General features: G+C 38.0%; 1 protein-coding gene across 1 annotated transcript in view; it reads right to left on the bottom strand.

Moving 5' to 3' along the window:
• The window catches only part of TTN (titin), a gene marked incomplete in the record, with an annotated part of 304,338 nt that overhangs the window by 78,805 nt on the left and 199,980 nt on the right, over window positions 1–25,553 (bottom strand). Inside the window, 39 exon segments of the mRNA XM_015818849.1 lie at window positions 84–383; window positions 1,688–1,981; window positions 2,062–2,346; window positions 2,451–2,747; window positions 2,843–3,142; window positions 3,770–4,072; window positions 4,167–4,541; window positions 5,061–5,363; window positions 5,463–5,762; window positions 6,232–6,510; window positions 6,610–6,915; window positions 7,006–7,202; window positions 8,555–8,660; window positions 8,757–9,056; window positions 10,023–10,322; window positions 10,409–10,524; window positions 11,656–11,842; window positions 12,130–12,426; window positions 12,512–12,799; window positions 12,943–13,064; window positions 13,159–13,336; window positions 13,697–13,844; window positions 13,945–14,096; window positions 14,996–15,280; window positions 16,624–16,738; window positions 16,825–17,012; window positions 17,416–17,718; window positions 17,816–18,118; window positions 18,371–18,640; window positions 19,223–19,489; window positions 19,599–19,723; window positions 19,822–20,230; window positions 20,329–20,607; window positions 20,700–20,966; window positions 21,569–21,835; window positions 21,924–22,092; window positions 23,146–23,243; window positions 24,385–24,651; window positions 24,888–25,011. Coding sequence (XP_015674335.1) covers window positions 84–383; window positions 1,688–1,981; window positions 2,062–2,346; window positions 2,451–2,747; window positions 2,843–3,142; window positions 3,770–4,072; window positions 4,167–4,541; window positions 5,061–5,363; window positions 5,463–5,762; window positions 6,232–6,510; window positions 6,610–6,915; window positions 7,006–7,202; window positions 8,555–8,660; window positions 8,757–9,056; window positions 10,023–10,322; window positions 10,409–10,524; window positions 11,656–11,842; window positions 12,130–12,426; window positions 12,512–12,799; window positions 12,943–13,064; window positions 13,159–13,336; window positions 13,697–13,844; window positions 13,945–14,096; window positions 14,996–15,280; window positions 16,624–16,738; window positions 16,825–17,012; window positions 17,416–17,718; window positions 17,816–18,118; window positions 18,371–18,640; window positions 19,223–19,489; window positions 19,599–19,723; window positions 19,822–20,230; window positions 20,329–20,607; window positions 20,700–20,966; window positions 21,569–21,835; window positions 21,924–22,092; window positions 23,146–23,243; window positions 24,385–24,651; window positions 24,888–25,011 — 9,469 coding nt within the window.

The following is a 25,553-nucleotide window of genomic DNA, read 5'->3' as shown; positions in this document are numbered from 1 at the left end:
AACAATGCAGTTCTTTAGAATATATTAATAACAGACTCCCAGTTCATGCTTAAAGTTAAGGCATAATTATTAAAGCACTTCACCTTCATCGTCTTGGATAACAACATTGAGGGGCAGTGAAGGTTCACTTTCTCCAATTTCATTGACTGCCTTGACTCGGAATTCATACATATGCAGTTCAGCAAGATTATCCACAAGAAGTGAGGTGGCTCGGCAAGGTGTTTTATTGACTCTTTCAAATTCATTTGAGTCATGTCTTCTCTTGTCAACAAGATAGCCAATGATGGGGCTGCCTCCATCATTACGAGGAGGTTTCCAGTCAAGGGTAACTGATGATTTTGTTCTCTCTGTATACATGAACCTCTCAGGGGCAGTTGGAGGGCCTATTGTGAGAAGAAAGTTATAGTGATAGCTTTAATTCAGAGACTTGCACTGAAAGAAGGTTTTTTTAAATCACATCTATGGTTATGCAGTAGTATGACTTAAAATTAAGGCATGAAATATTTAAATAATGAATTCAGTTGGTATTACATCCCTGTTTTCAGAGAATTAGATACACATATTATTCTGCCCATGTTAATGCATTTTTGAAGATTTCTGTGTCCCTGCCATTCAGTTATCATTCCAAAAAGCACTTTGGTAAAAGGAGGCATTGACAGAATCAGCCAACAGATAGCTTTCATATTACAATTATGATTATATTTGCAATATTCATATTACAGTTATGATTAAAGGTAAGTGGTCGTGCATTCATCAAAACTTGGAAAGAGTGTAAAAGCATTCCCTTTCTCTGCAAGAAATATAATTAATATTTCTGTCTATTTTCATGATCATGATTTGAATTTGAAAATATTAATATTTCTAATATTCTCTCGGTAGTCAAGCGTTTTGATATCCCAATGGATATTTTTACTTATATTCTACATGAGTTCCAAATTTATTCCCCAGGCTTTTAGGATAAATTAATTTGGGACTACTGTACTTCTTCAGTTTGGTTCTTAATCATAAATAATCTAAACCAGAAGTAAGCAGAGATCAGCCTTGCTAAATTTATTTTGCATTTCAAGAAAACCCCCAAGATCCACCAAACAGGGACAACTGCAAAAAGCATGCAACAAAGACCAGGGGCAGGGTGTTTGGAGACAAATCTGCTTTCACTATCAGAACTAGATTGAACTCATACTATTTTTATACAAAATATATTGTGGTTATTATTTAACTGGAAACCATGAGTGATCTACTGTGAATCACCCAGAGAACAGCATAGAGATCCTTCTCTGTTTCTGCCCAAGCCTGTTTGCAATATGCTTATGAACAGAAAGGCATATAAAAGATAGATGGGCTATTTGGATTTATTTAGATTTATATTTATTTATATTGGCAATAGTTCCTCCCTTGACTATGTTAAATCACTAAAAAAATGTTCTATCTTGCCCAAAAGCAATCAATATGCTAGTAACATTAGATTGCAGGCATTAGCAATGCTGAAACTGCTCTTTTGATAGGACTGTGGTATTCTTCCAAGAAATGCACATGCCTCAGCTATAACTGTGAAAAAAATAGAACAGTGATGTTTATCAACAGAAAAATCTTGGTGTTATAAATAAATACAAATATTTTTCAGTTGAAGTTAAGAGTCAAAGTATCTCAAAACACTCTCATGGGTCATATTAACAAAAAATAATACCTTTGGGATCAACAGCAAGTAGTGGCCCAAGTTCAACTGGTGGACCACAGCCAAACTTGTTCTTGGCAGATACACGGAATTTATATTCTTGCCCTTCTACAAGACCAGTAATATCACATTTTGATCTCTCTGTATCCACAGCGAGTCTCCAAGTATGCATTTTGGCATCTTTCCTCTCTACGATGAAGCCTATTATCTCACTTCCTCCATCGTCTTTGGGATCATCCCAGTTAAGCAGACACATTTTTCTGTTCACCACAACAGGATGCAGATCAGTTACTGGCCCAGGAACATCTGAAAAAAAAGATGCAAAGTATAATAACAAAGGCACAAATACTTCCTCAAATAGTTTCATTAAATGTAGTATTTCTTACCAAAGATTTCTGCTCTGGTTGCAGCAAATTTGGAGCCACTCTCGTTAGTTGCAGTAATGACGTATCTTCCATGGTCTTTTCTGAGTGCATTTTTGATACTTAATACTGATGAAGTGCCAACATTCTCAATCACCACTCGGTCCTTGTCAATTTCCCCCTCCTCTAAAGTCCACACTATTGTAGGATGAGGACGTCCAGTTACAGTGGCAGGCAGTGTAAGGGTTTGACCTGCCAGTATCTGAACACCTTGTTTGACAGAAACATCTAGTTCCACAGTAGGAGGTTCTATAGTCAAACAAAGAAAGAAAAGAAAGAGCATTGATTATTTCACAATGACTTGTGTAATTATTTCACACAAGAATTTATTTCAAATTAAAAAAAGATAATACCTTTAGGTTCTGCAACAGTTATAGGTTCTGTTTCTCCAGGAGGCCCTTCTCCAGCAATATTAAGAGCAGTCACTCGAAGTTTGTAATCAGCACCTTCTCTAATTCCTTTAACTAGGTAGCTTAGAACCTTAACAGGTTTCTCGGTGCAACGGGACCATTCATTTGAACCCAGAAATTGCTTATAAACATGGTAACCAGTGATGTCTCCACCTCCATTGTATAGTGGAGCTTCCCATGCTAGATCAATACATGTTGAACTTGTATCAAGGATTCTTGGAATAGGTGGGCCAGGTGGTACTGAGGAAAATAAATACATCAATCAATATTAATAGATAGTAATTTAAAGCTCCCTTATCTTGACCAATGATAACTGTATTTATTAAAGAACTTACATATTGGGTCTTGTGCAATTTTAGGATCTGATGGGGGGCTAAATTTGCCAGGACCAGCTGCATTTTCAGCACAAACTCTGAAAACGTATGTTAATCCTTCCAACAATCCTTCAACTCTTGTTTCCAGAGCATTCACACGATCTTTATTCACCCGAGCCCAATGAGTGCCATTGATTTCACGTTTTTCAATCCAGTATCCCAGAATGGGGCTGCCGTTGTCTTTAGGTTCATTCCATTTAACCAACATACTACTGCTGGTAGGCTCCTCTACTAAAGGTTTGTCAGGTGCATCAGGAGGACCTATACACAAGGAAAAAAGCAGATTTTTAATGCCAGAACACATGTATTTGAAATTTCATGCAAGAATTTTATTTGACAGACAGAGTATTTACATTATTTATAAAATGTTCAACACAGTCCTACAGAAATACATCAAGGGGGTTTATTTCTGAGTAATAAACTATAAGATTATACTACAAATTTCAAATAGCTATGCTGTCTTTCTCAAAGTATCTTCTATTCGGAATGTTGGTTGCTAAATGCAGTAGAATTTTACCAGTGGTTACCATGAAAAAAAAATATCTATGATTTCCACACTATTTATTTTCAGATAAGTCTCTTGATTTCCCACCAATACGGGATGGTTTTCATTTAAGAGAGAATGGCTTAAGACACTCTATTTAATCTATTCATAAATTAACCTTCCCTCTTCTGAAGGGATCGTAATTGCACTAGACTAGACCTTTCTTTTGTAGATCTCAGGCATAAACACAAAATGAGGCTCCCATAGCAATACATAAAACAGAAGTGGAAGGCCATCTCTGAATCAAAGTTTTAAAATTAATATCGCTACAAAAATGTGGCAATATGCTTTTTTTGGGGGGGGAGGGAAATGATGCACCATTTCTTTTAAGGCATAACACTTACCAAATGGATCTTTAGCTACAACAGGTTTTGAAAGGGCTGGTGGTCCAGGCCCTACTCTGTTTTCGGCTTTCACACGGAAGACGTATTCTTTTCCTTCAATCAATTTAAGCACATTATATTTGCAATGCCTAAGTGTGGAAGTGACTGTGACCCAGCCAGTTTCAGTTTTTGCGCTGTCTTTCTTTTCCAAGACATAATTCAGTATTTCACTACCACCGTCATCAAGAGGAGGATCCCATTTGCAAGTTATGGAATTTTTTCTAACTTCCTCGAAAATAAAGTTGACCGGAGGTCCAGGAACATCTATTTTTTAAAACAAAAATAACGGTTAACTCTTGCATGTTTCACAACATGTCTTTCAAATAAGAAATTGAGTAAATTATGTACAGGGACGTACCTAAAACATTGACTTCACAGGAAGCTTTAGCTACCCCATGGTCATTTTCAACTCGTATAGTGAATGTGCCATGGTCTGCTCTGAGTGAGTCTCGAACAACCAGAGAAGACTCTCCTTTTTTACTGTTGTCAATGCTTAGCCGCTCAGGTAAGGATAACCGGAAAGGCTCGTCGTCTTCAGCTTCACCTTTCTTCTTCCTGGAAACCTTGACGACTCTCTTCTTAATTTCTTCCGACCGGATAACTTCATCGTTCCATAACCAAGCAATTTCTGGGTAAGGTGAACCTGAAATCCGTGCATCTAATGGAATATCAGCACCTTGCTTCACTTCAAGGCCAGCCTGCAAATTAGCACTAAGGGAGACCTTTGGAGCCTCTGTAACAATAAAAAAAACCCCAACCCAACGTTAATTTATGTGTGACAATTACAGTTAGTCCTCGACTTACAACAATTCATTTAGTGACCACTCGAAGTTAAAACGTTACTGGAAAAAAGTGATTTATGGTCTTTTTTCTCACTTATGACCGTTTGCAGCAAGCCTGGGGGGGGTGTCACGTGATCAAAATTCAGACACATGGCAACTGACTCACATTTGTGACAGTTGCCATGTCCTGGGGTTGCCTTCTGTAACTTTCTGACAAGCAACTTCACTGAGGGAGCCAGTTTCACTTAACAATTGTGTTACTGATTTAACAACTGCAGTGATTCATTTGAGAACTGTGGCAAGAAAGGTTGTAAAATGGGACAATACTCACTTAAGAAATGTCTTGCTTAGCAATAGCAATTTGGGGGGGGGGGTCAATTGTGGTCATAAGTTGAGGACTACCTGTATAGCATAATATCATTTGTATGTATTAACAATGAATAAGGAGAGGAAAAAAGTGTAAAACGTACCAATAGGATCCACTGCTTTGATTAAAGGAGTAATATTAGATGGTTCACTAACTCCTGCAGCATTCTCAGCACGGGCTCGGAACTGATATTCTTTGCCTTCTTCAAGATCTTTTACAGTGTAAGTCAAAAGAGGCACTAAATAGTCATTGCATCTCTCCCATTTATCTCCTCCTTTGACCAGTTTTTCCAAAACATAACCCATAATTTTCGTTCCTCCATCATACAATGGTGGTTTCCACGTGAGCGTTACTGACTTTGATGTCGGATTATGAGTCTCAAGATCAAGAGGTGGATCTGGTCGTTCTGTGTATTGAAAATTTAAAATTAAATAAATAAGTAGAAGGTATGGGGAAAAAATTACATTTTCACTCTAAGCACTTATTCGTTAACATATAAACTTACGCTTTGGGTCCTCAGCAATCACTGGATTTCTCAGTTCGAGGTATTCACCTCCTCCAATTTTATTGACAGCTTTAACACGGAAATAGTATTCAGCATTTGGAATAAGATCCTTTACATTCCATGCCAATTTGTTTTCACCAGACATCACCGGTATGTATGTTCTCCTCCCAGCTTCTCTTCTTTCCAACACATAGTGTAATATGGGAGTATTGCCATCAAATTCTGGTGGTTCCCAGGTAATTTTGCATGAGCTTTTAGTTACTTCACTTGCCTTAATATCTTTGCATGGTCCAGGCAGACCTAGATGAAGGTACATGCGGGTATGAAGTTTGAAAAATATGCAACAAAAGTTCAAAGAATGTGAAGAATACCCCTACTTGTGATAAATGGCATGCCTACCAATTACAGTTCCTTAGAATAAAAGACAATTCGGTTATTTATTTGATCTCCATCATATCTAGAATACCTAGATTACATTAAAGTTGGCTTACGGCAAGTACCGTTTTCTCATCTCATCTTTCTCATCTTTCCTACTACCTTCTCCTATTGGTATCTTATGATTTATCACTTATTGTTTGTATCTTATGATTAATGATTGTAACTATGATTTGTGATCCATGACCTATCACTCTGTTTTTGTATGTATGCTGGGAGCTTATGCACCAGAGACAATTTCCTTGTGTGTAAAACAGTGTTCCTTGCATTGGCTCAGCACTATGAACCGAATGTAAATGTCTGCTAACAGAAAAAAACAACCCAACTCATTTACCTATTACTTTGACATTCACTGTGCCAGTAGTTGAACCCAATTTATTCTCCAAGGTAATGGTGTAAACACCGGCATCTGCGTGGACAGCATTTGTGATTTCCAGCAAGGCAGAGGTGTAGTCGCTCTTCATGGTGGTTCTGTCGCCCGCTTTAAGCTCCTTCCCGCTTTTATGCCATGAAATGGTTGGAGAAGGAACCGCTCTGAAGGGAACTGGAACACTTAACTTTTGACCTTCCACCACAATAATATCTGTGGTTTTTATATCAACAGTTGGATTACCTATTTAAAAAATAGAGAAGAATAACCTCAATCTGTGTTACAGAGCAATTTTATTGTGGCTGTATGTTTTATGACTGCTTTGGAGAGAAATATACATACAATCGGGATCTTTGGCTACAACGTTTTCTGAAATGTCTGAAGGTTCACTAGCTCCTATAGCATTCACAGCTCTGACTCTGAGGACATATTCCTTGTCGGGTACAATGCCTTCTTCTGCTTTGTATTTCAAGTCTTTGACCGGCCGAGAATTTATTCTCATCCACTTTTCAGTTCCTGCTTCACAGAGTTCAATATTGTATCCAATGATAGGACTTCCACCATTTTTGTCGGGTGGTTTCCATGCGATGGCAATGTGTTTTCTGCTTGCATCTGTTACGTGCAAATCCAGAGGTGGTGAAGGAGGACCTGCCCGAACGGAGAGAAGTGTATTAGTTCCCATAAAACTGTTTGACCTAACTTCATCTTTTTTACATTATGTTTTTTATTCTAATTTACTTGTGGGGTCTTCAATAGCCAGGATGTCAGTTGGTTCACTGGGATGACCACAGCCAGCTTCGTTTTCAGCCCGAACTTGGAACTGCACCTCTGTGCCCTCAATGACATCTGTTACTCTGAATTGACAGTCAGGTCCAGCCGTCTTGCCAGCTTTCACCCAACGTGTGCCAAGCTTCTCTTTCTTTTCAATAACATATCTGTATTAAGAGGAATGGTATGGAGTTATGCAATGAAATCAGTTTGAGACATTGAATTAAAAACAAAATTGAAATGTACCTACACTGATTATTTGTTGCATCACTGGTGTAATACATATAGTATTCCATGCAAATAATAAACCTCAGAACCATTTAAAGCAGGGGTGTCAAACTCGCAACATCACGTGACGTGTCGCAACGTATTGCGACTGTTTTGCCATTGCTGGCAATGGGGTGGGCTGAGTTTCAGCATGATGCATCCGGCCCGTGGGCCAGCAGTTTGACACCCCTGATTTAAAGGATGAGCTCAGTTTCCTGATGTGTTCTTTCCTGATGTGTAATTTGCAATAATAAATCTTTGCCCGCTCAATTCTCTTACTTTTGTGAGCAGAAAACTGGTTACCTTGAAATGGCTTGATGTAATCAGTGAAGTGAAATGTTGACTCCAGAAAGTCCCCAAAGGGGTTTGGCCAAGGAGGAACTGAGAGTTGAAGGAATCTAAACTCCCGTTTGTTTTGGGGGACAAATTCAGACCAATTATTTGAATGACCTGTATCACGGGTCTTCAAACTTGGCACTTTTATAACTTGTGGACTTCAACTCCCAGAATTCCTCAGCCAGTGTACCTGGCTGAGGAATTCTGGGACTTGAAGTCCACAAGTCATAAAAGGGCCACGTTTGAAGACCCCTGGCCTATATGACTTTTTTTCACCACTTGAAATAAGTGGCATAAGGAAAAGGATCCAGAAAGTTGTCAGGAAGGGAATAGTTATACACAGCTCTCCATCTTCATTGTTTCCTTTCCAAACAGCAACTTATATCTAACCAGGCCTTGGATCTTTTGGAGTACTGCAGCACTGGAGTCCTAAATGAATTGTTCTGCTACTAGTTCTATCACCTTATCTAGCAAATTAATAGCATTCTTACCAAACTTATTTTCTAAGCATGTTTGTGATTCAATTCCTTTATGTCATCTTACTTACAAATTACTCCACTTACATAACTTCTAAATTGAATTTTACCTTTGAATACAGATAACCAACCTCATCGTACATTAGAATGCATATCAAAATTTATCATATCCCACTTCTCTCAATACAGAGCACATCTTTATCACTTGGGAAATGGGTGTCTGTCTCTATTGATTACTCAACATATTTCATGTATTTTCCATTCTTCACCTAAATTTCCTACTGGTTTCTGGAAAATGGGTGCTCTGAATGTATAAACTTTATTAATTCCTCTCCAGTCATGTATCTTTAAATGGTTTTTTTTTACCAGTAACACTTTACACACAGCAAATGTAATCTCTACACAAATATTGTCCTATATTTCTTTATTAATAGCATTACCTTTGAATTGGCCTGCCACCGTCATTCTTAGGTGGTTCCCATTTTAAGTCAACGTGTCTCTTTGTCACCTCAACTGGTGTAAGGGCATATGGTGCTCCAGGGGTAGCTAAAATACATGAAATTCACATTAGGTAAACCAGAATTTTAGAAACAGGAACTAGCTTGTTGCGCAGAATTTTGAACATAAACCCAGAAAACTTACTGAAAGTGTCTTTGGCTAGAACTGAGTCCTCAATTTCACAGTAATCGCTCTGCCCCACTGCATTTTCAGCAGCCACACGGAATACGTAGAGAGAGCCTTCAGTCAGAGGTGTCACAGTATATTTGGTGTCTTTTACTGTGGTATCTACAGTCTGCCAGCCTTTCCGGCGCACATCCCTCTTTTCAACAATGTAGTTTGTAATAGGAGAACCCCCGTCTTTTTCTGGCGCGGTCCATTTAAGGTCTGCAGTGTTTTTAGTGATATTAATGACTTCGAGCCATCGTGGCGGTGAAGGGGGATCTGTGAAGACATTAACAAAATGGTTTTACTTTGGAAAAAAAAGCAAGCAGGGGGTTAAAGGCAAACTCTATGTCTTTGTTCATTTCCACTAATGTCTTTATAAATCACATTACTGCTGAACTGTGTGCCGCCATCATTCTTCATGGTTTTTTTTTAAATGTAACTTTATTGAAGAAATTTTTAACGAGTTAAAAAAAACATATAAACAGTAGAGAAGAAACAAAAGAAGAAAGAATGGTGAACAAGAAAGAAAAAGAAATAAAAGATTAAAAAAAGAGATAATGGCTTCCATTTCTTTTTGAAAGTAGTTATGAACGCATTTCTATTTTATCCTTTTTCCAGGATAAAGACAAGCAAGTTTTTTAAGTGTTCAAGCTCTGTTCAGCCTCAAGATACTCCCATGTAACACCTCTCCTGCACGAGCTGCACTGGCTGCTGGTGGCCTTCCGGGTGCGCTTCAAGGTGTTAGTAACAACTTTTAAAGCGCTCCATGGCAATGGACCTAGGTATTTGCAAGACCGCCTCCTATCAAATATCTCCCTTCGACCAGTCCGCTCCCACAGAGAGGGCCTCCTTAGGGTGCCGTCGGCCAGTCAATGCTGTCTGGCGACCCCCAGGGGGAGAGCCTTCTCTGTGGCAGCTCCTGCCCTCTGGAATGACCTACCCCCCGACCTACGTACAACTACGGACCTGCGCCTCTTCTGCCGAGCCTTGAAAACTCATCTATTCCATGCATCCGGCCTGGCATAGTTTTGATTGGGCTTTTCTAGGGGTTTTATATGGGGTATTTTAGAGCAGGCTTTTTATTCAATAGTTTATTCAATATTTATTGTGATTTTTATTATTGCCTCTTCACCGCCCTGAGTCCCGTAAGGGAGATAGGGCGGTATATAAATTTAAATAATAAATAAATAAATAAATAAATAAATAAATAAATAAGCTGGATTCTCAGGAGGAGTTACTTACTTAGCCTTTCCTTGCACAACACAGGATCACTGGGTTCACTGGGTTCGCTTTCCCCAGCTTTGTTCACCGCTCTTACTCGGAAAGAATATTCTTGTTTCTCCATAAGTCCTTTGAGGAAATGTTCTGTCATGGGGACACCTTCGGCCACTCTCACCCATTCATCTGTACCAGTCTTTAACAGCTCCACCACGTAGGATTCAATTTTGGCACCTCCATCATGTTCTGGTTTTGTCCACTGTAGGAAACATGTCGTCTTGGCAACATCCTTCACTGTTGGTTTCCCAGGAGGCCATGGAGGATCTGGACATAAATTGAACATTTAGATCTGGCGGGCTAACTTTAAAACAAGAGTTTAAATTATATTATCAATCTAGATTAATTTTTACCAATGGGATCCTTCACTAAGATTGGCTCTGTGGGTTTGCTTGGTTTTCCTGGTCCAGCAAGATTCTCTGCCAAGACTCGGAACTTGTACTTCTTATGGTTTGTAAGACCCTTTACCCTAGTAATAATGAAAAAAAATATATTTCAATGTTCATTGAGCAGTAAATATTATTAAACACATGTACTATGTTGCTGTATATCTTTTCACAGATGTAAATAAAAAACATGGAGAAGTTCTTGGTTGTTTGCTTGCAGATGTTTCATTACAAACACAACGAAGCTCAGAGAGCATCAAGGACTCCACAGATCAAACCTGAACTACATCTATTCTCATCTATTGAAACATTAAATAAATTTACATCTACCATATAAATATTATAAAGAGATGACTTGTGGCAGAATGCTTATGTATAGCTTTCTCATGCCAGGATTTTTTTTGCCATTACTGAAGCTCAATACAAAATCTGTAATCAGATAATGCACATGAATATTGTATGTTGCTTAATATTTTGCATATTTTGTATATTGTTTAATATTTTAAGAAAGCCAAGAATATTAGGTGATATTGTCTTGCTATTTATTTATAAAATGAGATGCTCTTAATTGCCTCTGTGTGTGTGTGTGTGTGTGTGTGTGTGTGTGTGTGTGTGTGTGTGAAATACAATTTTTCCTGTCTAATGACATAATAGCATTCTCTCTACTTCACTTGGAAGGTTGGTGAAACCTGAAGGACAGATACAAGGAAAAATGACAGGCAGGTGGATGTCTTTCCATTGGTTGTTAGTCTGTACTTTAAGCAGGACATTCACATTTTTTTAAAAAAAAGCTTACTATATACATATTCCACTCATTTGTGAGCTAATATATAGGACCCGTGTGTGTTATTTTAGAAAGGAGCAGATACAACACATAGTTCTGAATGATTTAAATGCTTCAAGTTACTAGAAAGCTAAAATGTCCAAGAGGTTTCATTATCAACACAAATCCTCTTGAACTGCTTCAGTGACACACAGACATCAGTTGTTACTCTATTACCATACCAGTTGTGGTTCCTACATTGCAAAGAAGATTACTATGGAGAGGATTTGTGATATATATTGCCACCAACTTATGAGGATTCAAATAATGGGCAGCAAGACAATTATTTGGAGCTAATAACACCTCTCATACATAATACTATATCAAGTATATGTCGTTTTTTTAAATTTGAAAACATGAATTTTCTTCTGTAAGAATATAATGATCTTACTTGAATGTTGCATCTTTAACTGGTATTTTATTGCATCGTATCCATTTATCTTGATCAGGGTCAAACCGTTCAACCCAGTACCCAGTGATAGGACTGCCGCCATCTTCATCTGGCTCAGTCCAAGTTAATGTAACAGAATCTTTAGTGATCTCAACAGGCTTTACACCTGTTGGAGGACCTGGTGTATCTGAAACAAGAAATACAAAGTCAGAATTAGCGGTCATGTATTTGTAATTTCAATGCAGATGGCTGCTGCTACTGGCTGTTGCTCTGCCAAGAAAGCTGCTCATATTGACTCCCTTGATGTATTGACACCTTCTGCAAAAATTAGCCCCACAGTATCAGCAACATCAAAAATGATGGGGAGGTGACGTGGTTCTCACAAAACGATTCACTGGTTGGAGTGGCTGCCCCCCACTGAAAGAGTTTCTATACAGAGATAAGTGTACTTGCTTTTCAGATGAACAAACTTACCGAATGGATATTTAGCAATGATAGGATGGGATAGTGCTGGTTCTCCAATTCCATACATGTTCTCTGCACTGACTCTGAAGATGTATTCTTTAAGCGGTGTGAGCTTTGTAACTTTGAATTTTGTTTCTTTGATGGTGGATGATAATTTGTGCCATATTTCACTGTCTGTAGCTCTTTGCTCTAGAACATAGTTTGTGATTTTGGATCCGCCATCATCTCGAGGAGGATTCCATGTCAAAAGGCAAGACACGTTTGTTATTTCAGACACATCGAAAGCCGCTGGTGGACCAGGCTTATCTGTGGAGACATAACAACAGTTTGAGCTTCCACTTCAGCTACGGAATTAGGAAGATGCTGAGAATTAATCATAGAAATAGCATACCTAGAACATTAACTTCAACAGTTGCTGTTGCCCGTCCACTGGTATTTACAGCTTCAATAATATAGGTGCCGCTATCGCTTCTTTTGCTGTCTAATATTATTACTGTGGAATGGCCAGGTTTGGTTTCAATGGAGATCCTTTTGTCAGGTCTCAAGATAGTTTCTGCTTTTGTCCAGGTAATCCGAGGTTCAGGCTTTCCAGTTACTCTTGCAGGCAGCTCTATTTTAGTTCCAGCTTTGACAGTGATTCCAGCCAGTAATTTCACATCTAAGAAAATCTCTGGAGCCTCTGATTTACGGAGAATAAAAACAGCATGAATAAAATATGTTACCCATCTAACAGCTCATTTCATATAGTTGCACACCCTCCCCCCCAACATTTTCAGGAATAAAAATTATATGTTGCTATAATGTAATTCGGCAAGTAATTACCCATTGCGTCCACTGCCTGGATTTCATCTGTGGGCTGGCTTGGTTTGCTGGCTCCTTGCCTATTCAGAGCCTTCACCCGATAAGCATACCATTCCCCTTCCTTAAGTGGTGCCACCTTCATTCTGTTAATCAGAACACCATTTCAGTTAATTAATAGTATCATTAAGTGCCATAAGAATCATTTGTAAAAGAATTCCACCTACTGCTGCTACTTACTTGGTCTCAGTTACAGGTTCACCACAAGGCTCCCATTTGTCAGTGCCACGCTGGCACTTTTCAACTAGGTAGCCTTGGATACGTGAGCCACCATCATATTTAGGTGGGTCCCATGTAAGGAAAATGGACTTAGATGTTGGATCTCGCCATTTAACATTCTCTGGTGGATCAGGAACCGCTGTAAGGGGGAAAATGTTTTGTCTTATCATTGTGGGTGGAGTGTGAATGGAAAGAAATGTTCACTTCCACTTTGTGGTATCTGGATTTTTTGTGATCTCCCTTGCTACTTTCCCCATAATAATCTTCCACAGTCATTATTCTGTTAAGTCCTGCAGTCTAACAAACAGCTTTTCCAAATATGCAGATGGATATATTAGCTAGGAGGAAGTTAGAAAGCCTGTAGTGCCATCAGAAATATCTGCCTTTGTAATTTCCTTTTTCAATGGGTTTGTCAACTGGCAACATTTAGCCTGAGTAATTATACAGAACATGCAGAAATCCAAAATTATTTAGAACAACTAATGAAAAAAAAGCTCACTAGCAGGTGATGTCATGTTAATTGGCTCATCAATGTAAGCAGGCTCTCCTGGTCCACATTTGTTGCAAGCTGAAACTTTGAATAAATATTCTTTGCCTTGGGCAAGATCTGGGACAATAAATTCTTGGTCAAGAATCTTGTCAATCACCTGCAGAAACAAGACACTCTTTTTCATATCGTAGCCCAGAATATTTCCAAATTAAAAAACTGACTTTAGTAAAAAAAATATTTTTGGGTTCAAAACATACTTTAATCCATATTTTGCGGCTCACTTCACGCTTCTCGATAAGATAGCCAGTCAAAGGGCTTCCACCATCATTTTCAGGAGGTTCCCATGTTAGTTGCACTGTGTTCCTGGTTATTTCTCCAACTGCTAGTTCTCTTGGTGCACTTGGGCAAGCTGAAAATAAATGCATATTATATTAAAAACCTATAACACAGCTATACATATATTGATTAATTGATACTTATATACCACTTTAATCATTAGTGACTGAGTAGCTTACATGCCAAATACAATAATCAGATTTAAAACCTAATACAACACAACACCATAGCAACCATATACTATGTGACATGGGAACTAATATCTCCACAGAAATGTCTATGAGGACATCTGTTTATCTGTGAGGACACAGATAAACCTCCAAGTGGCCTCAATGACTCTCTAAAAGAATGCAAATGACCAGCTGTCTGCAAGGAATATAAATCCTTCCATTCCCCATCATCCAGTCAGAGCTGAAGAAGCTTCTTGGATAAGAAATGAAACTTCTTCAAAGAAAAATAAGAAAATCCAGTTGCTTCCTGAAAAAAGCACATTTGGGATCTCCAAAGGAACTAAAATTCATCCCACTTCCAAAGATCCTTTGGAAGAGCTAAGGTTTAATGGCATTTCAGAATCATAATAAAGATTTATATGATGATGTTTGAGATGAAATAATTTGGTGAAGGGGCATATAGAAACTGGCTTTAGCCCTAGTTCATCATGCTTTTATTTAAAAATATATATATATATCATCCTATACCTATAAAATTAAAATTACTTCCAAATATTTGCAGTAGTGCTTAATCCTGAGTATGTGCATATAAAATGATATCCTGAATATTTATTTAATGACAACATTTTTATATTTTGGAATTTCACAGTGAAAAAGAAAGTAGAAGATACTGTAATTGAGTGTTTTTATATATATTGAAAGATGCTGATATTCGTTTGGTCATTTAATGTTGTAAGATTGTTCATTTAATTTATGACAATTTATAACAAACATTTACTTAACATTAAAACTGAATGCTTACCAATGACATTAACGTCGATTTCTCCTGATACAGACGATACAGGATTGACTAATTTCAAAGAATAAATGCCTTTATCTCGCCGTTCGCTAGGCGTAATAGTCAGTTTTGCAAAGGCAATATTGGTCTCAATTTTCACTCGATCACTATCTTCTAAAACTTTGCCACCCACTGACCATGTGGCCTTGGGAACTGGGTAGCCAGTGATGGGAACACGGATTTTGACTGGCTGTGGAACAATCACTTCAAGTCCATCTTTAAAGCCACTTAAGTCCATTGTAGGTCCAACTGAAAACAAACATACGTTGTGCCAATTAATTTGTGCCAATTTCTATGATAGGTTTAATTTTCATTTATAGCAGCTGTGAAAAGATAGTTGCCATAATTGGAAGTATTATTATAAGATGACACCTCTGTTTGATGTAAGACTTCTCCCCCTCCCTCCCAATTTGATACAATTGCAGTGAAGAAACCTGATAGTAAGACCTGTTCTGCTTAAAGAACAATTTTATAGAAGAACAGGGGTACTATTTATGTGCTTAACAGGCAGCATGAAACAATAGCTCTTTGGATAAATCTGAATTACATCTCAGAACTACATGGAAATATTTATCATGTTCTCCAATTCCACCCTGTGATGACACCTGCAAGGAACATTTGACAAGATCTTTTGCTCATGGCAAAGTCTACCTCGGGATCTACAGTACATTGTGAATATGTGAAGTAGATGCAAACGTGTGCCTGCTATCAAGGCCTGCCAAAGCCTTGCTTTGCCAGCTATCACCAGCATACCCAAAAGAGCCTTAAAGTAGCCCAACTGAACCTCTGGGTGGCTGCAGTAGATTTGCTTACAACAGATGATCTGCTCATAGCTATTATTTTGCAATAAGCGAGACACTGGTGAAGCGGGCACAGCAGCGCCTGCATTTTCTGCGTCGCATGAGAAAAGCACATCTTCCTTCCCCTGTCCTTACCACTTTCCACAGACGGACGATCGAGAGAATCCTGTCGTACAGCATTATAGTCTGGTTTGGAAGCATCACTGCTTCAGACAGGAAGGCGGTGCAGAGAGTGGTGAGGATGGCTGAAAAAATTATTGTGCAGTTCCCTCCCTTCCATCCAGGACATAGCACAGAAGCGTTGCTTGAGCAGGGTCTGCAAGATTGTCTGGGACACTACACATCTTCTTCACAACCTGTTTTCTTTGTTACCTTCTGGGAGGAGGCTTCGTGGTATCCGAAGCAGAACATCCAGATTCAGTCACAGTTTTGCTTCATACAGTATTAACCTTGTGAACTCTAAAGCCTCCTCCTTCCGTTATGTATTCAAGATGTTACGTATACGTAAGGTTGTAGATCTATACATATGTTGTATATAGGATGTTTAAATGTGTGTTATGTATGTGTACACTTTTAGAGCAAGCAACTAAATTTCATTTTTAATGTGTGCCATTGTGCCCTTATAAAAAATGAAAATAAAGGTTATCTATCTATCTATCTATCTATCTATCTATCTATCTATCTATCCGGATGCTTTAGTCGCAAGAACCTGAGGATTGATTTTTAATAATAAGCTTATATAACGTTTACTTTGAACTGCTGACATATCAGAGATAAATGAAATTTGCTTACCATGTACATCATCTGCGGTTAGTGGTCCAATAGCCTCAGCTGGATCTGATATACCAGCAGCATTTTCTGCAGAGACTCTATAATAATACTTAGCTAGAGGTGTCAATCCAGTCACCTGCCAAGACAGGGGCAATTATTGTAAATGACATCTCTGAAAACGTTTCAATGCTTCATGCGCTCCAGAAAGAAGTTACAACTTACGGTATAAGAAAGCTTAGGTGCCAGCTTTGCATTGCAGCGAATCCAGTCAACTGTTCCTTCTTCCCGCCGTTCTATTATGTAGCCCAAAATTGGACTACCTCCATCTTTTAGTGGACGCTCCCATGCCAGTTTCACGGATGACTTAGTTTGCTCAGAATGATCAAGGTTAATGGGAGGACTTGGTCTTTCTGCAAGACATAGTAATTTGGAAGGTTTAAATATTGGTCCCTTCAAGAAGAATGCACAAAATACAAAAATAAAAAGATGAAATTGTGTCTGTGGAAATCTCAGACTATTCCTAAAATAGCACAGTAGAACCTGGCCAGAACCTTCTAATGAAATATCCTTCAAGTCTGTTGCATCTTCCTCCGTGAACGTGGAAATTATTTGAAAGAAATTGGCCGTCTGTTTTGAACGTGACACTTCTAGTCTCTCATTTTCTCACAGCTAATGATGTTTTAAATCATAACCCATTTTCTCATATTTTCCCCCTAATTATCTTCAATTCTTTTCTATGCATGTATTTATGAATAAATAAAATTATTACTGAGAGATACTGGAAAACGGTTCTCTTATTGTCTGCATACTAACCGATGGGATCTGTTATCTTCACTGCATGTGTGGATGCACTGGGTTTGCCAACTCCAACTTGGTTTTGTGCTCTGATCCTGAAAAAGTATTCTTTGTTCTCCACAACATCCGTCAATGTGGCAGATAATTCATGGGCTGGCGTAGTCATGGCTGGCTCCCACTTAATTGATCCTCGGTCACGCAGCTCAATGACATAGCCTGTAATTGGAGATCCTCCATCATATTCTGGTGGTTCCCAGGTAAGGGTTGCGCTGGACCTGTTCACATCAGCGACCTGTACATTGAGAGGAGGACCCGGCACCTCTGCAAAGTGGAGAGAAAATTACAAACACGTGTTACTTCTACTCTATAGTATTTAAACAAAATTAATCTTCTCACGCATCTGGAACTATTTTCTTACCAAATCTGCTCTTTGCTTCAACGGGTTTATCTGTTACCACAGGTTCACCAGTGCCGACTCTGTTTTTCGCACTCACACGGAAGAGGTACTCCACTCCGCCTTTTTGAAGGCCAGTTACTGTGTATTCACAACTGTCAGCACGATCAGTTGCCAAAATCCAGGTCTTGCGTTTGATGTCACGCCTTTCCACCACATAACCTGTAATCTTACTACCACCGTCGCTTTCTGGTTCTTCCCATGCAAGGCTGACTTCACCATCAAATGTTTCTGTGACTTCCAAGTTCCTCACCGGGCCAGGTACATCTTTAGAGGAAAAGGATATATTCAATGGAACGGCAAATCTTGAGGCTGACATAAGTTATGTAGCTCAGTGGGTTGCATGACTATTTATTTATTTTAATTTCAGTTTTAGGCATCAAATCAAACCTCTTTATTGTGAACTTTAACTTTTAACTATTAAATTAATGCTTTCTGTATTAAAATTACAGGTATCAGTGTTAAACGACTATAATAAGAAAAAACTAAAAGGACAGTTTTTGGAAGTTAAGAACTTACTGATTACTTGAACGTTAATGCGACCTTCTGCTTTTCCATGTTTATTTTTCAGTATAACTTTGTAACTTCCCTTGTGTGATGGCTTGGCTGCAGGAATTCTGAAAGAAGTACTCTCAGCTGTAGTATCAACAGTCTGAGTGGGTAAGGCTTCATCTTCTTTAAGCCACTCAGCCTCTGCTCGTGGATAAGCATCGTATGGAACTACCATGGTTAATGGCTGGCCAACATCTACCACAAGATCTTGATCGCCTGTCTTTATTCTTGGAGCAGCTACGAAAAATAATAAAAAGAAATTAGCGTTTGAAAATATGTTACAGAAATGATACATTCAAACTGAGTTTGATAAAGCAAAGCAAAGTGAACCTTGAACTTTAAAAATAATTTATTGTACTTTGTGGTGTTTGGGTGCGTCTTGAACTGCAAAGCAATGGGACCTTGTTATCGCCTTCATAATTCACAGATAATTTATCTAAGATGGGTAAAGTTATCTGGTTGCCCGAATGCAGAGATTTCGGTGCATAAAAACTGCATTTATATATTGTATATAAAAATCTCAAAACATAATGTAAGATTTTCACATAGTGACGTTCAAGATAACCGATCAAGCCTCCCTATAGAACAAATAAGTGCTAGATATTAATGAAATAGCAATGAGGTATGAAATCAAGACATAATAGAATTGCATAGCGGTACACACAAGAAAGATGTTGCACGGTTTTTGTGGGAGACAGTATTTTCATTCCCATTAAAATTAAGAATTCTGGAATTAATATTCAGAAGGTGAATTGAAAGATTTTTGTTACATCTATAAATGATCTTTCTTGGTATGATAAATCAGTTTGAAAGACTTACCTGCTAGTTCTAACTTAGCTCGAGCTTCTTTATCTTTGGCAATAAATCTATATTCTCCTTGGTCACGGGGCCTTATTTCACAGACCTGCAACCTGTGGATCTTTCCTTCACTCATCATTTGATGTTTGTCACCTTGGACAATAATCATGTTGTTTCTCAGCCATTTGACCTCCACTTTATCTTTATTCAGTTCAGCCAAAAAGATGACATCAGCACCAGGAGCTTCATAAATATCTTCTGGTGGGCGGATGATCTCAACAGGAATTTCTGATAGAAATATCCATAAACATGTATTTTATCACTCTTATCTTTTAACTTAAAAAAAAGTACTGAGACTTGGGAAGGCACATAAAGTAAATCAAAATTGCAAACCTACCTTCCACGAAGAGTCTTGCTCTGGATTTCCTGTCATCCACTCCACAGGAATATTCACATTCATCTTCTAGTCTGCAATCTTTTATAATTAATCTGTGTAGATTTCCATCCTTTTCAAACTGATACCTTTAGATCAGACGGGGAAAAAAAAACAGGATTACGCGTTCTGTTAAGGAACAAGAGCAGGAACAAGAGCAGAAACACATGGCTGAAGTAGCACTTACTTTTTGCCTTCTTTTATTTCACGCCCATTTCTGTACCACTTCACAGCTGCTTTGTCTTTGGAAAGCTGGCAACTAAAGACAGCATCATCAAATTCAGTAACGGTTTGGTCCTGCAAATGTTCGATGAAATCGGCAGGTGCTTCTGTGATAATAAGCTCCGCAACAGATTTATCTTGGCCGGCAGTGACAGTGTATTCCCCTTCATCTATAAACCCACAATCTTTAATAATAAGGGAATGCTTGTATCTGTCCACTTTGTATAAAATGCGACGGTCAAAAGTAACTTCTTCGCCATTCTTTGTCCAGGGAAGTTTTACATTAAGACGGTTAACTTTGCACCAGAAGGTGACAGATTTCTTCTCCATGGTTTCAATGTCTTGAAGAGGTTCAACAATTCTGAGATCCTCCTCTGTGGCGAGAGATTAATTAAATGTAATTATTTTATGTTCTTATCTAAAGTTGGGTATGACTGATATCGCGGATCATTTACTAGTGTAGAGCACTTACCAAGTACAGTTAAATTAGCAGAGGACTTGACATGTTCTCCTCGCGGATTTGTTAGTGTCACTGTGTAAACTGCCTGGTCATTCAGATGAGCATCTCTGATCCTTAGAGAATACAGTAAATCCTTGTGGACCATGATGTATTTTGCGCTGTCATATATCGGTTCGTTATTTTTGTACCATTTAGCTTTGGCACCTTCTGTATTAACTTCACAGTTGAAGACAAGCTCTTCTCCTTCTTTAACAGTTTGGTCTTTCAGCGGAATAACAATCCTGAGTTTTTCTGTAAATGGAATTAGTGCATCATTTGTAAGCTGCATACTGAACCATACGATAACATGCACAGACACGTAGAGAGAGAGAAAAAACCCTTACCAATCACTTTCAACAGGGCTTTTGCTTTGACATCTCCAAGCATGACAGTATAACGTCCCTCATCATCCAAGACGGATTCTTTAATGGCCAAGACTCTCTTTTTGCCATCAGAAAATATATCATATTTGTCGCCTGCTTCAAGAATAGTATCGCCTCTGAGCCACTGCACGTCCACGCCATCTTTAGACACTGAGCAGGAAAATTCTGCCTTTTGTCCTTCAATAACTTCAATGTTTTGAGGTTTAGTTATAAACTCTGCTGAAAGCTCTGTAAAAGAAATTATGAATTATGATTTAGCTGTTAGTAGAAAGAAGACAGACTACTCAGTTTAACTTAAAAGTAGTTGTTTTACTCAGCAGATGACCTATACTTGGAATTCCCAGTCTTTTGATAGCCACAATTGGAAATTTGAAATCATGTTGATGGTTTATACTCTCACAAACTAATTGTTGGCTTTCTAATCTAACGAATTAATTTACCAGCAGGATTTATTCTATTATCTAACCCTGCATTTTCTTTTTCTTTTTTGGCATCCCTGCTCACTTCCCAAATACCAATTGAATGCAGCCACCTGGCTTTTTAAAAAAATACTATTTTCTAAGAAGATTATGGGCCCAGAGAATTTCTTGGAATTAAAAATGATGCTAAAGCTTCTATTTCTTTTGTAGAATGCCAACCTTCCATTTTTAAATTAGAAATATATTCCTGGGTGCCATACTGGGAACTGTGGCCAAACATAAGCAGAGATTGCTTTGGAATAGACTTGAAACTTTTTATGCTTAAGCAGCAAATATGCTCAGCATTTCACTGCCTACTTTAACTGCCCACCCACTCTCTGATCCTGAAAGCTATCAAAGCAAGCATCTCACCATTGACTTTGAGTTTGCCTGTAGTCTGAGCGTTTGGAAGCTTGCAACTGTAGGCTCCCGCGTCATCTAGGCAAGCATTGTGAATGATCAAAATTCTCTTTCGGCCATCAACTTTTTGTTCAACTCTGCCACCCTCTGGCAACTCCTGGTCTCCTTTGAACCATGTTACTTCTGCACCAGGTTTGGAGACTTCACAAATAAATTTGATGGTGTCTGTTTCATTAACTTCCACATTGGGCAGGTTTTTAGTAAAGACAGCTTCCTCCTCTGCATAAAGGAATCATAGTTTTATTCCATGACAGTTTGGATCAAATTTGCATAAAATAAACAAACAAAAAAAGAGATTCAATTTTACCTATCACTGTAAGCATGCCCGAAGTTCTGGCTGCTTTTGCTTCACAAGCATATTCTGCTTCATCGTCAAGTAAACATTTGTTGATGACAAGTATTCTCTGGGCACCTTTTGCAATGATGTCATACTTCTTGCCTTTTTTAATTTCGACTCCATCCCTAAACCACTGTGCCTGTATTAACATTTTTGACAAAATATGAAATTGACTCAAAGATAATAATAGATAATAATAGGTATTAGAAGTTAAGCTTTCAAAATGTTAGTAAAGCACTGGAATCTCGATTTAATGATGATATTGGAATCCATATTGTTTCAGTTGATATTTTGAAGTTGATAGTTTGAACCAAGCAACCCAATCTCACTTCCTAGGTCTGGTTATCTAGCTAGAATAACCTTTTTGTTGTTGTTGGTACTATGCCCCTTTATAGGAATTGCTAATATAAAAGGGTGCTGTGTCCAGAATTCCAACTCCTGAATGAACAAGTGGAAGATTGCACCCCCAGAGCTTTATTTCTAAAAAAAACCCTGGCCACATGACCAATCAAAATTTGTGTAGAAGGATATTCTCACAAATGCAGCTGATTGGGAATCTGTTTTGATAGGATGGCATGTGAATGGCTTTAGCTATTGTGACGGGATTATTGGCTTGGACACAGAGAACCTATAAAGTATATACAGATGCAAAGAAGGATGAGGGCAATTTTGCCATCAGTTGACAGCCCATTATATTTATGTGGTATTTTCTACATGATGTAAGACTTCCACTAATAAAGATATATAAATCTTTTATTCCTTAATTGAATCCAGCATATAAACAGAGTACACTTTTATACATATTTCATTTGCATATTTTTAAAATAGTAACTGTTATTTTACACCAATAATAATTACAATTTAAAAAATATGCAAATGAAATATGTATAAAAATGTATTCCATCTATATATTGGATTCAGTTATAGAATAAAAGATTTATACATCTTTTAATCTTTGTTATTAGGGAGGAGAATGACAGGAAAAAAGCAACTATAGGAATGTGGTGGATAATGACTGCCTACAAGTCAAAGCCTAGTAAACAACTTTTGGTTTATGCAAGTATTTAGCGTAAACATAATGGCTAGAATCTAACTCTTTGTTGGAAACAGGATGGATTCTGACAAGTGTTAGATTTTTCTAAATAAAATGTAATCAAAAGTTCAGGTATTAGATTTACTAAAAATCACAGACCTTAACAGAGGGCCGGGAAATTTCACATTCAAACCGAGCCGCTTCCTTTTCCTTAACTTCAAGATCAGTAAGAGGTTTAAGAAACTCGACACGAAGGGCTGGAAGAGAAAATGTGTATATTCCAATTAAGAGCAGACATATATAAAAATAAATGTTTATAACCAAGGCTGCTAATGTTTTGACATTTATAGAAGAGCAAAATCAAATAAAATGCAAGTGGTTGGAGAAATTTTATAATGTAGGATAAACTCTGCATGCTCTTAGGTAGACAACTGTGTGTCAACAGACTATCAGATACAAATCTCCAGTATTACTCTATAGATTATCTTATATATAAATAAAAATGTAAATGTTCGTTTGTTCAAAATCTTAAATCTCCGAAAGTTCTTCACCGATTGCTTTGAAATTTTGACACAACGTTGCATTCGAATATGCACGTGTTTCTATATACCTACCTGTGACAGGTAAAAACATGCTTTTTTTGAAAACAGCGCCATCTGTTGGCTGAGTGAACGAGAGCCACAGCAACGCGTGGCCGGGTACAGCTAGTCAATAATAAAAAGACTGGCATACCCACTTTGGGGGGATATAGTACCATTGAGCCTTTGAATGATAATGCATGATAATGATAATACTTGCCCTGAAAGAACAAGTCATTGAATACTAAATGGTTCTGACCCTGCTGGACTTTAGGAAGGCCTTGAAGATACGGCTCCTTCTTGTGCTTGGGGGTCCAGCAATGGTGGGAAGTTCTTACAATGGCTGTGCTGCATTTGATACAATGATGGATTTTTCCACTGATCATGGGGGTTTTTTTTTGTTTGAATGTAGCAACTGATACTTTTATAAGCTTGTATATCTGTTTTTCAATTTGTTTTTATTGGTTGGTTGTTTTAAACTGTTGGTTGTTTTAAACTGTGAGATAAGTGGCAATACAAACTGAATTAAATGCATTTTTAAAATGAGAATATTTACTGGAAATGCTAGCAATGACACTAAGGCTTCAATGTTCGAGGAGCAAAATATGGAAGCAAGAACCTTTGGAGAAGCTTGGTAAAATTGAAGGCTATAGAAAAGAAGGCAGCAAGAAGCAAGAAGGTTACACAATGTTGCAAGATCCCAAAGGGAAAAAAAATGGCTGACAGTCCCAGACAACTACTGTTCATTGAGTCATGAGGAATCAGAAGTGACTGAACAACACAGCTAAGCATCTTGTAAGGAAAGTACAAGCAGACTTACGTTCAACATTCAAGAAACAAGAAGTTTTGAAATCTTTAGCATCACAGGTGTATGTTTTAGCATCATCCAATGTGCAGTCACGAATAATAAGTTTTCTGACTCTGCCATCAGCAATGATATCGTATTTCTTTGTTTTGTGAATTTCCTGGCCATTCTTGAACCATTTCACAGGTGCATTTTCTCTGGATATTTCACACTCCAATTCTGCAGTGGCTTCCTCCTCTACAGTTTGGTCCTCAAGGGGTTTAGTAAACTCTATGGGTGGTTCTGAAGAACAAAATAAACCAGATATTTAGATCTTGTGTATTTGGTACACAGGAAGACAGTTTAATGTAATGGTTAAGGCACCTGGCTAAAAACCGGGAGACTGTGAAATCTAGTTCTGCCTTTGCCAGAAAGCCTGTTGGATGATCTTGGGTGAGTTACTCTTTCTTAGCCCTGGGAAGCAGTGGCAAACCACTTCTGAAATCTTGCCACATACCCTACCCATCCTCAAAGCTTACCTTTTACAAAAAGATTTGCTTTAGTTTTGAAGTCTTGTGCAGTCAGTGTGACTTCTCCAGCATCTGTTAGCTTCACATCCCTGAGAACAAGAGTATGAACTTTTCCATCAGCACGGGGCACAACCTAAAGGAAAAGAAAATATTGGATTATGGTTTTACCATAAACATTTATCATGTAACTTCAATTAATACAGGCTTAATATTTCTGAATGGGGGCGCACAATTTTGCCCAATTCAAGGCAGCACCGGCTCTGGCCTGGCACATCAAGGACAGAATTCCAAAAGTGCTGAAAGTAGGACCCAAATTCATTAGGAATGTTTTATTTTATATATTTTAATCCTCTCGATATTGCTATCTGTATTTATATAGACAGGCACATAATATATGTACATTGAAGTGTTTGCTTTCCCCAACACATACTATATATGCATTGATTCTACCTCCTCTATGTTTGCTTCTATAGCAACTTTTTATATTCTATTGCAATTTATTTAGTCATCAGTAGATGGCAGATATAGCATAGTGCAGATAGTGAGATTCAGCACTGAGAGAGACAAAAAACTCTTCCCCAAATTAGGAAAAAATGAGAAACAAACAATGCAGAAGCTCCAATTCAGAGCAGATCAGACATAGATATGCACAGTATGTAATAAGATCTTATTGAT

The sequence above is a fragment of the Protobothrops mucrosquamatus genome, unplaced genomic scaffold (genome assembly GCF_001527695.2).
Source record: "Protobothrops mucrosquamatus isolate PMUCROS unplaced genomic scaffold, P.Mucros_1.0 scaffold804, whole genome shotgun sequence".
Classification (NCBI taxonomy): domain Eukaryota; kingdom Metazoa; phylum Chordata; class Lepidosauria; order Squamata; family Viperidae; genus Protobothrops; species Protobothrops mucrosquamatus.
This window is presented reverse-complemented; position numbering and strand designations above follow the sequence as displayed.